The sequence below is a fragment of the Eurypyga helias genome, unplaced genomic scaffold (genome assembly GCF_000690775.1).
Source record: "Eurypyga helias isolate BGI_N326 unplaced genomic scaffold, ASM69077v1 scaffold13167, whole genome shotgun sequence".
NCBI lineage: Eukaryota > Metazoa > Chordata > Aves > Eurypygiformes > Eurypygidae > Eurypyga > Eurypyga helias.
This window is the reverse complement of record NW_010260259.1, coordinates 1,649-13,854: the sequence shown is the minus strand read 5'-3', so window position 1 is coordinate 13,854 and position 12,206 is coordinate 1,649. Positions and strand designations below refer to the sequence as shown.

General features: G+C 46.0%; 1 protein-coding gene across 1 annotated transcript; it reads right to left on the bottom strand.

Moving 5' to 3' along the window:
- Positions 1-546: 546 nt before the first annotated feature.
- On the bottom strand, positions 547-11,857 carry TAF1D (TATA box binding protein (TBP)-associated factor, RNA polymerase I, D, 41kDa). The gene is made up of 9 exons (XM_010154989.1): positions 11,640-11,857; positions 11,079-11,538; positions 10,628-10,803; positions 9,315-9,369; positions 8,917-8,996; positions 7,023-7,057; positions 5,399-5,534; positions 1,513-1,593; positions 547-697 (listed from the first exon to the last, which is right to left on the bottom strand). Exons 1-9 carry the CDS (start codon positions 11,855-11,857, stop codon positions 547-549), a joined length of 1,392 nt encoding a protein of 463 aa, XP_010153291.1.
- Positions 11,858-12,206: the final 349 nt, after the last annotated feature.

Sequence of the window (12,206 nt, the reverse complement as noted above, 5' to 3'; positions counted from 1 at the left end):
AAGCATCTGTCAGCACTTTGACTCAGAAGCCCTTTGAGCCCTGCTGCCTTCCCCACATCTGACAGACAGCGCTGGCACAACAGCAGTAACACAGGGAACTTGCGTGTACCCCCCTACTAAATGGTATGGGGCAGATGCATGATTCCCACTGCCAGCTCCCCCAGGATCACCGTTTTCTGGTTCCTGTACCTGCTCAGTGCCCACAGCATTCCCACCCTGCACTTCTCCCTCACCTGGTCACTCCAGGATTATCCACTCTGCAGGCTCCCATGCAGCTCTAGGATTGTATCATGGCCAAGGGAAGTGGAAGCAGCAATCAGGTTACAGGATTGCTCCTGCCACAGCTGCATCAACCTCTTCTCCCACCTCACACACTGCCACCCGGTTTCACTGAACCCCAGCAGCCCCTTCCCTCCACCTGCACCTCACAAAACCCGAGGGCAGCAGATGACACCCTTTTCCCCTCCGGAAGATGTATCTCCTCATAAATAGACCATAGCACACACCACGTGGCCACAGCATCCTGCAGAGGATTTCGATATGCGGTCACCGCGTTAAGAGCTGCTGGTTTTTCAGCCACGCAAACCCTCTTTGAAGTGACCTTGAGATTTTCAGTCCCAGCAACGCTGCCGAGCACTCGTACCTTTGGCAGCGGCGTTTCTCACCCTTCCGACGGGCAGCGGCCTGGCAGCAGACACTGTGGGTTAGACAGGTTTGGTTGGCGTAAGCGCAGAGTTAACAACAGCGGTCACACGTAAATCGCACCGAGCAGCCCTCGGTCTCCCCGTCTGTGCGCGCAACAACCATCCAGCAGCTTCCCGAGTCCAAGTTACAAGGGTTCTAACTGAACTTCAGTTCCTGTGTAGCTGAGGTGTTGAGTTCCCAAGGATACAGCCACCGCTTGGCCGGATGTGGCTGTCCCCTTTGCAGCAGCAGGGAGCACTCTCCCCCAAACCCACATCCAAGCTTTATTCCCAGCAGACCTAGTGCCACATCACGTGGCAATCGGGAGTCTGACGGGTTTGCTGTGCGGTCATGTCCACAGCTCACCAGGAACAGCAATATCCTAGCAGCCTTGGTAATGACCTGCCAACTCCTCCCACTGCTCTGACCCCCTGCTGAAACCTGGGGCTCAGCTCTACGCCCAAGTCACTGCCCCTCCCTTGTTAAGGACCAAGACATGAGCTAAGCTGTGCACCAACAAGCCTAAAATCTGTGCAAAGCTCCAGAGAGGAATTTCTCACCCCAGCAGCAGTCGGTCCAGAAGCCAGCGCTACATGCAGCTGCACAGCCCTGACACTCACACCAAGCACGTATGCACATGCAAGAACGATTCGCAGACAGGCAACCTGCCAAGATCTGGGGCGATGGCTGCCCAGCGATCCCTGCTGTTGGAGAACCCTTTCTACACTTCACTGAGTTTCCCATGTCCTAGAGCCGCACCAAGTTAACACACAAACACAAGCTCAGTTGCATGAAACCACCCAAACCGCCCAGTAACGCAGCACCTACCTGTCAGACAGGGTGTTGTTATCTTCCACAGCCCATCCTTTTAACACAGCCAAGCACACATCGTTCTCCATCTGCAAGCACCTGTTACAAAGCAGAAACTGAATGTACATTCCAGAGGCCAGGATCCAGCTCCCACACTGGAACATGAAAACAAAGCAAGCACACCTAAATCCCTGAAGGGGACAAAAACTGTATCAGCAAAAATACCAGGTTTAACAGACACAGCAGAATGAAAACCAACGATGCCAAGCGCTGAATTCCTGTAGCACTGGTTTTTGAACACCCCATCAGAAGAATGCTGCTGGGTGCAGATACCATACAGTGCAACACTTGCAGGAGATAGTCACCAGCTGCTCATCAACATACCTGCTTTCCTTAAGCGCCACCTCGTGGCGAGTGTAAGCTAAATGGAGGTACTTCCTCTTCATTCCCCAAAAGCTTCCATGCAACTGAGAGGGAAGGGAGACTCCATGTGTTTCACCTAACAGGGACAGCAACTTGGGAATTCCTTAAAGTCCACAAAGGATTTATGTTTCTTCCGGACTATTTTGCTTGTTTTACTTTAAACCCTGGATTCTGTGGAACAGAAGGCAGGAATCTGAACTGTACAGCAGTAAACTGCCTGAGCTGCTCATAAATTAACTCCTTAAACCCCCAACTTAAACTAGAACCACCCAAGTGTTGCCGCTCCCTATGAAACCTATCAAGCATTAACTTGACACCGAACAGAACACAGCACATTTATGAAGTTACTTCAAGTACAGGGGGTCACCACAGCGTTGCCTCTTCTGCGCCACCAAAACAAGATGTAAACAGCCCCCTCCTTCGTGACCAAGGCAGGAAATAAGATTAAAGCCACCCAGAAAACTCAAACCACAAGTAACAGTGTTAGAAATCGGGTACCTACACAAAAACCTGGCTGAAGGGAAAAGTTCAGCCCACGTAATCCAACACGTTGGTGACACCTGACGTCCTAGAACACACCACCTTTCCACTCTTACCAAGCTTTTCCACTTGAATCCCCTTTTCATTTGTATCGAAAGCGTGTCAGTACCTAAGGGAGAACGTAAGGCGTTACGGCAGCCCCCAGGGTGCCCCGGTACCTACACAAAAACCTGGCTGAAGGGAAAAGTTCAGCCCACGTAATCCAACACGTTGGTGACACCTGACGTCCTAGAACACACCACCTTTCCACTCTTACCAAGCTTTTCCACTTGAATCCCCTTTTCATTGGTATCGAAAGCGTGTCAGTACCTAAGGGAGAACGTAAGGCGTTACGGCAGCCCCCAGCGTGCCCCGCGGCAGCCCCCAGGGTGCCCCACGGCGGTTTGTCTTGCAGTTTTATCCCACAGAGCTAACAGGTAGTTCGATGGGTAAAGCGAAACCGCAAGTTTATTCTGTGAGGCATTTCCAACGACACGAACCTACGGAGGAGATCCTATCGGGATAGACCTCAACATTTCCGGTAACATAAGCAAGCACGATACATAAAAACCAAGCAGACTGGAAAGGCATCTCATACAGACCCTTAACTTTTTCAAGGCACTTGGGGGAAGGAGGACGGTAAATGACACACTAACATTTGGGAAAGATGAAGTAACTCCACATGAGCAAACAGTTTTAATGTTAAAAGTTAATGCTACCTGAAAGGCAAACAACAAAGGGGATAACTACATTGTTGTACTCAATCAGAACCCTCCCTGCTAGGCGTAACACTGTAGAAGTTGTAGAAGTAAAACCACCAGTTTAAGCAGTTGAGCTGATCCCTCCTTTCAGACGGAGAAACCTGTAGGAGTCCTCCCTGGACTAATATTCCTCACTTAACAGACAATGAACACAAAGTACAGTTGAGGTAGTGTTGAACAAGTCACCACAAGCTTAATCTGACAAACCTCCAGCCACCAAAAACCAGAGCCCTTCAATCATTAAGGAATATCCAGAACCAGAGATGTCATACTAACCCTAGGAGGGGCTTCAGGTTCATGTGAAAAGATATCTGGCATTTCCTTCTCTCTTCTCCAGCTACCTGAAAAATCAAGGTAAGGTTACCAACCGGTACGTGCATGCAGACCAGAACCGAGAGCAGTACATGGTGTCTAATCCCCACTGGTATTTCTGACAGCCTCTCCCTGGAATCACACTGACAGCTACTACAACACCAGAATATTATCCTATTTAATTTGACAGGTCTTCACAATGTCCTGTTTAAAAGAAAGTTCACACCATCATGACCTTTGCTCCCTGCCACAAAACATGGCCCTTAAATACACTGAACGGATGCCCAGAATAAGGTGACATGCCAAGGACATGTGGCAAAGGTTTGTTCAGAAAGGCTGTTCTCACTCACTCTCTTCAGAGCAGTTGAACATTTTGCCCATCATCACCACAGTTTTCTCACAGCATTCTCAAGTTTGGGGCAAGACAAGCCTTTATGTTTTCTGAAGCAACACTGGATCTTCTCGGTAAGAAAGCTGGCGATCTAACCAGCTTGGTAGGTGAAGACAGCCAGCTCACCTGCCGCAGGCAGGGCTTGAACACACCCACAGACCGTCTGTCACACCAACTTACCCAGACGCTCGTTCTCACTGAACCATCACGTGGACCTCCTAAAAAGAAGTAAATTGTTGCACATGAGTAATAGTTCCGAGTTTCTTCAGATCTTCAGTGGTTGGTACTTTTACACTCAACATGAAGGAGGCAGGCTGTGGACCAGCTGTGCTCTCTGAAAGCTAAACCCAAACAAAGCACTTCATGCAAAATCCGAGCCATGGCCCAGCCCACCACCTCTGTCTGTGATTTCAGGAACTGGAGCACTGTGGTACATGGGATACAACTGAGGGAGTGAGCCAGTACTAGGGCATAAAAAACCCACCTATGACATCCCCCTTTAAGACAGCTTACAGAAATGCTGTAATAAACCATCTACACAAACACAGCACCGCACGTCTTTCCCCTACCTGCTAGTTCTACATCCTTTAGTAGGCAGGATGCAGAACGGAACACCCAAACCAGCTAATCCTTGGGATCTTACAGTAGCTGCATTCTGACAGCATAGCTGTCCCACTAAGTGCACCTGTTACAGGCCTCATTGTCACCACTGCAATTAACTTTGCAGTGAGGAAAGCATAACCTGTCACTCCTCTAGCCACGTTCTTCAGTTCAGACACTGACACAGGGAGTTGTGTCTGTGAATAACGAGGCATAGCAATTAGTTCTACACTGACACAGGGAGTTGTGTCTGTCGGTGAATAACGAGGCATAACAATTAGTTCCTCACCGTATCTACAGAGTAGCTTCTGGTTCTGCAGCCCAGCCAGCTGACTTTTAAAACAACATGAAACAAGCTGCCCTTTGGCACATGGATTTGTTTCAAAACACTGCTTCTTGGTAAAAAGGTAGCCAAAAAGCTAAGGCTTCAGCGTTTATGATCCTCATCCAACTATCTCCACCCAGGAAAAACGATTTCCTCAGTACTTACACTTTAGAGTAGAGGCTTTCCACTGCTCCAGACATCACAGGAACGCTCCCTAAGAGAGGTGTTGGAACAAGGTCATCGATGTAACAATACTTTAATCCCGTAACAGCTCAACAGTTTTTCCATGTTGTATGGAAAAGTAATAAACTTTCAATCCCAGTATATAAACTTTCAATCTACTTGTTTCAACAGAAATACCAAGTTTAACCAGCACATCTGCGTGAAAACCAACGATGCCAGCTGCTGAAATACTGTAGCACCACTTTTTGAACACCCCACCAGGACGATACTGCTGGGTGCAGACACCATACAGTGCACAAATTAACCTGACTGCTTGCTGTGGAAATGGTACTTTTGCCTGAAGGGATCTAATACTCTTACGCTGAAGTTCAGAAGAAACGCAAAGCTTACCTCTTCCATGCTCCAGAGTTCACCAAAGGAACAGATCTGTACATCAGAAGGCCAGCAAACAGCCACAGGAATTCCGGCTGACCAAACAAGTTACCCCTGCTCACTGCTGCAGAGCTGCCGTCTTCATCTGCGAAGCCTGGAAAGAAATCAATGTAACTGAACAACACTTCTGCAAACCAGAACATGGAACTCATGCCCTAGATTCCTCGGGGTTTGAGCACATGCAAATACTGTCCCTTCATATAAGTAACACAACTAATACGTTTATCAGCTGTGGGTTGCAAAAGAAGGTGTTTGTCTAAGCACTAGGTTCCAGGTTTTTTGTCTACAGCAACAGACAAAAACTGAACACGTGCTGGAACAGACTGAACACATCAGCTTTCATTTTCCAACTGTTCTTGAAACAGCACTTAAAGCCATTTCAGTTTACTATATACTTACCAGTGAGAACTGTCACCTACCACTACCGGGTCTTCTAGACTTTCAGACTGGTGGAGTCTGGACAAAGGTAACTGTGGCAAGGAGTTCAGACACACTGACCTAAGAACAATTTGTGCTGTGTCAGACTGAGACCTTCTCTCACCCATCACCCTACTACAGCAAGAGCCAAGTAAGAAGTCCTGTTCCTACCCTCTTTAAGTGTGTTCTTGTAAGGGTTTATTACTGGCCCAGCTTTAGCTCGGGGCTTCCCAGGTTAAAGATGTTCTCCTGTCAAATAATCTTCCATGCCTTTTTCGTGCATGCTGTCTCCTAGACTCTCCTGAAACCACGTGACCTTGCTAACACCCTACAGTGGAAGTTTCACAGCTGTAACAATACATACATGTAAGACTAGCAGCTGCTTCCTGCCGTTCCTGTGTGGGACACGCATGACGATGAGCTGTCACGGCAGGGAGGCCATCGGCTGCAGCTGTAGGACACACCCAGCACAGAAAGCGCGGGTGAGGCACCGCCAGCAGAAGATCCCAGGCAGCATCAGAGCCAAATCAGACAGAACAAGCTGCCTTGCAGTGTTCAACACCAGGTAAACCCAAAGTGTGTCCACACACCACTTCTACAAACCACCACATTTCACGTGCGGGTATTCAAGAACTCTGAAGTTGGAATTTTCACTCAAGCAGAGGCTACAGGCTCTCAGTTTGGTCAGTGATGAAAGGGACATCGCTCTGCACTCAATACCTTGGAAGCTTCACGCAGAAGCTGCGCAGCTCTGACACACTGCCAGGTATTCACACGTGAGCTCTGAAATACTGCTTTGATCAAAACGTTGTGAAGCAAAGCAGAAAACCTACAGAGGGAAAACAGAAACCAAGCCAAATAACAGCTCACCTTGCACATCAGGAAAACTGAGCAGAATTTCATCTTCTGAAAACAACACAGACTAGAAGAAAAAAGGTGATGAAAACTATTAGATACGGTCAAATAACTGAAGATTGCTAAAGACAGAAGCTTGGTTTCAGCAATTTAACAACTGTAACAAGCTTGCCTTTCATGTGCATTTATCCAGTTCTAATCAGAATTGAAAATTAGTTCATTTCTGAGTCACTCAGCAGTTGAACAGAAAAATTCATCACACGAACTGCAGACTGAGCGAGGCTCCACACACCACCTCGCTACGCCTTACCAAGCGAGAGCCCCACGCCTAGATCCAGGATGAGTCTTTCAGGGCAGAGAGTATTGCTCAGGTAGACGCCTAAAAGAGCTACATTTAGCCAGTAATTCTGCACCAGTATTACACGTGATCTTCGACCACTGCAGGGTAACTTTTGCAGTTTTACTCCCTAGAGCTACTAAGCTGCAACTGGGAAACCCCGGAATTCCTTTGTAAAGACTTGGGACCTTATTTCAAGCCTATAGGGAATGCCACTTCACCTGCTCTCATTATTATTACAAGGAATTGTAATAATTGTAATTAGTATTACAAGGAAGCTGGAAGGGGACTTTTTACAAGGGCCTGTAGTGACAGGACAAGGGGTAACGGGTTTAAATTGAAAGTGGGGAGGTTTAGATTAGATATCAGGAAGAAGTTCTTCCCAGAGAGGGTGGTGAGGCACTGGAACAGGTTGCCCAGAGAAGCTGTGGATGCCCCATCCCTGGAAGTGTCCAAGGCCAGGCTGGATGAGGCTTTGAGCAACCTGGTCTAGTGGAAGGTGTCCCTGCCCATGGCAGGGGGGGTGGAACTAGATGGTCTTGAAGGTCCCTTCCAACCCAAACCATTCTGTGATTCTATGATTATACTGAGCACCTACTGCAAGTCTCCTCAGACTGCCAGTTATATTAAGGAAATTAAACCAGTAGATATCAAGGCTTTTTCTAACCACCCTCTCAGCACAGATGAACAGATGTTAGTTTGCTGCTGGCAGATGTGGCTGTCAGAGCTTGAGCGAGGCAGATCACCCTTTGGTTATTTACATCCTGCTGGTTCACAAGTGAACTTTCCAAACGTGACTCTATTCCTACTGCTACCAGGACAGCTTGTCAGCTGGGAGTCAGCCCCACTCTGACCCTTTCTAAACACTCACTGGTCATATTTCCAACTAAAGCACATTTGAGAAAGGTGTTTGCAACAGGGGCAATGCTTGTTAAGTACCATTGTTATGAAGAGCTTTCCCCTTCTGCTTAGTCCTGCCCACCTCAGATCCCACTCTGGACAGAGCAAGACACATCTTTGTTTATCCAAGATTCACTATACCACCAGTTATTTTGAAGATAACATGGAACTTTAAATTACTGCATTAGATTCAGGAGCACAGAATTAGTTTTCTGAAGTTATTCTACATGCAATACACAACTTCAACCAGACAAATGGATTTTATCATCACAGGAATGCATTTAACTGTATCTTGCAGCAGACTTCTGTCCCAGCTGACTAACCACTTCCGAATTTTCCCTCTTGGCACTAAGATTTGCATTAAACTTCAGTTCTGCTTTCAACCCTTTCTCAGCTTTAAGTATTTCAAAGCATAACCTGCATTTCCGTAAGATGCAGAAAAATAATCCCTCAAGTACCATTCACAGTGTCAGCTATGAAAGAGAAAAGGGATCCAAAACTGCTCTCTGCAAGGTATGCAAGCAACTGCATTCACTTTTCCATACTGTGACATACTTTGTTACAGTATTTGGAACTCGTTTTCCTGTTTTCATGACAAATTCTACGCTCCACTGGTTAACAGAAGTCCAGCTGCAGATGCCAGCATTTCAGCAAGACTCGCAGTCACTGAGCCACGGATAGTGTACACTTGGTACAGAAGAGCACAGAAGACACGTAAAAAGATGGTACTTGTTTTGTAACCCCCTCGGGCACAAGCCCAAGGTGCTCACCTTAACCCACATCTGCCTGGGTTGCTTGGCTGACAGCTGGACATTGACTTCAGCCAGCGTTGTAAACCAAGCAGGCCACAAAAAGGTATCTGAAGAGTGACCACTGCCACCTCCTTCGTCAGTTTTCTGTGCAGGGAAGTGAACCTTGCAGAAGCCCAGAGTTCTCAGCAGCAGTCGTCCTCCTCTATTTCAATCACCTCAGTTTCACACGTTTTGTTTCTGGCTTTGATTTTTTCTTACTGGGAATTTTGCTGCTTAAAATGAAAGAGCTGTTCTCCTACAAAAATGGAAGGCAGAAGTATTCATAAGTCTAGTTTTGACATACTTGGAAGATTTTGGTAGTAACTTTGCAGACTTAAAGACCTCTTCATTTAACTCCAGAATTCCTACACACTCCAGCATTATTTCATGAGAGGAGAGCATGGAGTCTCCAAACAACTTCCTTCTGCAGTACAGATCAGGATTCACAGGTATCATACAGCTACCTCTAGATCTCAGCTCAAGAATTAAGTACTCACAACATTATCTACTATTTTTTAACCTCAAAAGACAAGGAAGGTTGGAGAGTTTCTGAAGTTAAGGAATATTTACTCACCACTACTCTGGCATCAAGGTCTTCTTGATTATCAGAATTCAAGTTATCATTATCACTGAAATACAGAAATTCCAGTCAAGCTATGTACTTTTATAGTAGCCTCAAATGTGTAAATTACTTTTCCTACTACAGCCCCTGGTTTCTCCTAATGTTTACGTAAGTGCTACAGCTGTAGGTCTAAGATAACACTACTTCTACATGCAGTTCTAGTTTGACAGCAAAATGACATCCCAGCTAGCAACACTGGCAGGGTGGAAGGAGTGCTTAGAAGCAGAACAAAGATTTAGTAGACACGAGTAGCAGTACTGAGAGATTTAGGTTTCAGTACTATGGTTTCAACAAATGGCACTGGGAGGACTGGTTCCAAAACCTCGCAAAGTCCAGTACTCTGTAAATAATTTAGTGTCTGGATGAGCTGGCTTACGTTCCTTCTACAGAGTTTTCTTTCTTCTGCTCCTCTGTAGGAGAGCAAACTAATTGTTACATGTTTTACAGGCTCACTCCAATACTTCAACATGCATAAATCAGCTGTGTAAATGAACAACAGCTGAAAGGCAGCTTTGTACCTTCACACTGTATTTTAGGCTTTCTAGTTTAAAGGTGCCAAGTATATTTACAACATTTATTATTCTTGCTGATCCCTTCACTGCATTTAAGCTAACTCACCAAATTAAAAAATATCCTTTACTCTTTGCCATAAAACACTCCACCTCTTTATCTGGGGTAACTACACAGGATCTGGTTTCAGGAAATACCTGTTTTTAAAAGCATTACTATCATGTCATTTTAATGAGACAGCACAAATCACCACTTGAAACAATCATCCATCTTCATGTTAGAAATATCTCATTCTGCAAAACACTCCGAGCCAGTTCCCAAGCACAGAACCCCAAGTGGCAGTGCTTTGTTCCCAAAATAAGCAGTGCTTTCATAAGCAGATATTGTTAGATTACACAACCTTGTCCCTGAAGAGACAGCAGAGGAACTGAACTTGACACTCCCACAACTCTGTCACAAAACTGCATGCTACTACCAGCAACTGCCCCAGCTCCCCAGCGTAAGGGCGGCAGACCGCACAGGCAGGGCTGGGGTGGAGTGAGCCTTCCGTACAGCAGCCACGGTGCTGCGCTCTGCATCTGTGACTGAAGCCGTGTGGATGCCCTCCCCGTGCCTGCAAACGGGCTGGGGATGACCAAGAGCTGGGGGAGTGGGGTGGGGTGTCATGCATCCACCTGCATACACTCAAACTCGTATTTTAGTTAAAAACAGAAAAAGCAAGTTTACACCACCTGAAAATATAAAAACGAACTTACATTGTCTCCTGGATAGGGGAAATGGGGCCTTCGTCATCTAAATATTTGTGTTTCCGCACCACCATACATTCTCTTTCTAAGTCTTCGCTAGCCTGAAGGGCTTTTAAAGCTTTTTTGAGATGTTCCTCGTATTTAAGCACTTCAATGTACTGGAAATATCCCTTTGCAGCTGCTTGCTAAAGAAAAATGCATCAGGTGAGATCTTAAAAATACCACTAAAATACCATTAAAGATTCTGAACGGACATGCAGTATTACACCAACACCCACATCCTAGCTGTGTTTGTCTGAAAAGGTATTAAGCTGACAATCTCCAGTGTCCTGTTTAACAGCAGTAACAACTGTCTCACTGTTTTACTGCAGCACATCAGGTAGAAGCACAACATCACCAGTTTAACTGCACTATATTCAGACTAAAAAAGTACACGTACCCCACAAAACAAAGGGCTCACCTCATAGCCAAGAACCATCTTTAAGGGAATATGTTTCTGCCCATAATGCTTTTCAACAAAAGGGAACTGAAAACCTCTGTCCAGAAGCCGCCTCTTTTTCTCTTGAGGTGAGGCTGTTGGGAGTGGCTTCCTCAGAGGTGTCTGGGTGCGCTGATACTTTCTCTTCCTCCTGCCTGATCTATCCTTGTATTTTTGGTGTGCTGCAGCCTTGAACTTCTTTCCCCTGAAGTGATAGGCTAAAATGGCTTTCAAATTGAACCTTGACTTCTGTTTCTGGGAAGTATCAGATGATTTCACTGGACTCTGAGGGGACAGAGAAGAATTGGAAGAGCTTTCCTTGTCAGGCACTCCTGAAACAGATTCAGCTTGTTGCTTGGAAGACTGAGATCCCTCTTTTTCCTTTGAAGGTGTGATGGAGCACTTCGGATGGTACTCACTGCCACTAGCAGCAGAGAGCTCACTGAAGAAGAAAAAAAAATATTTACTTCCAAGAGAATGTATGCTTTTATGAGGTATGACAGATTCTTCATATGGAAAATTCCCAACTCGCGAAAAACTCACATTTCTGCATCACTGCTGTCCAGTAACACCTCAGCTGAAGATTTACATACTCTGTTAAGCTCAGGAGCAGCTTTCTTCTGCCTTGAATGTAAACGCTCCCTTTGTGCAGTTGCTTCATGCGCACAGACCTTAACCCGTTCTTTCTGCCGGCTGCGGATCAGCTCTTGGGCACCAGGGTAATCAGAGCCAGAAGCCTTGGATTCATCTGTATCACTCATGTTTCAGTTTGCCCTAAAAATCAATGAGAATTCAAGAAACTAAAGAAAAGTCTATGTTAATCAGGTAACAAGCCTTCCATCACTCCACCTAACAGGGTAGACTTAGAAGAACCATCGGTGAGCAGACTACAACACAGATTTTCCTACAAAGCACTAGCAAATGTGTTAACTCTCAGTAACAGTTCAGTTGCAGCCACTTATTTCCAGATATTCGTAGCATTATTTATGTCAGAAGGGATTTTTACAGATCTTCTGGTCCAACTCCGGCTCAAAGCAAGGCTAACTGCAGTCACATCAGATGGACACAAACTTCTAGATACAAATTCTGAATGTTTTAACCCTTTCCCTA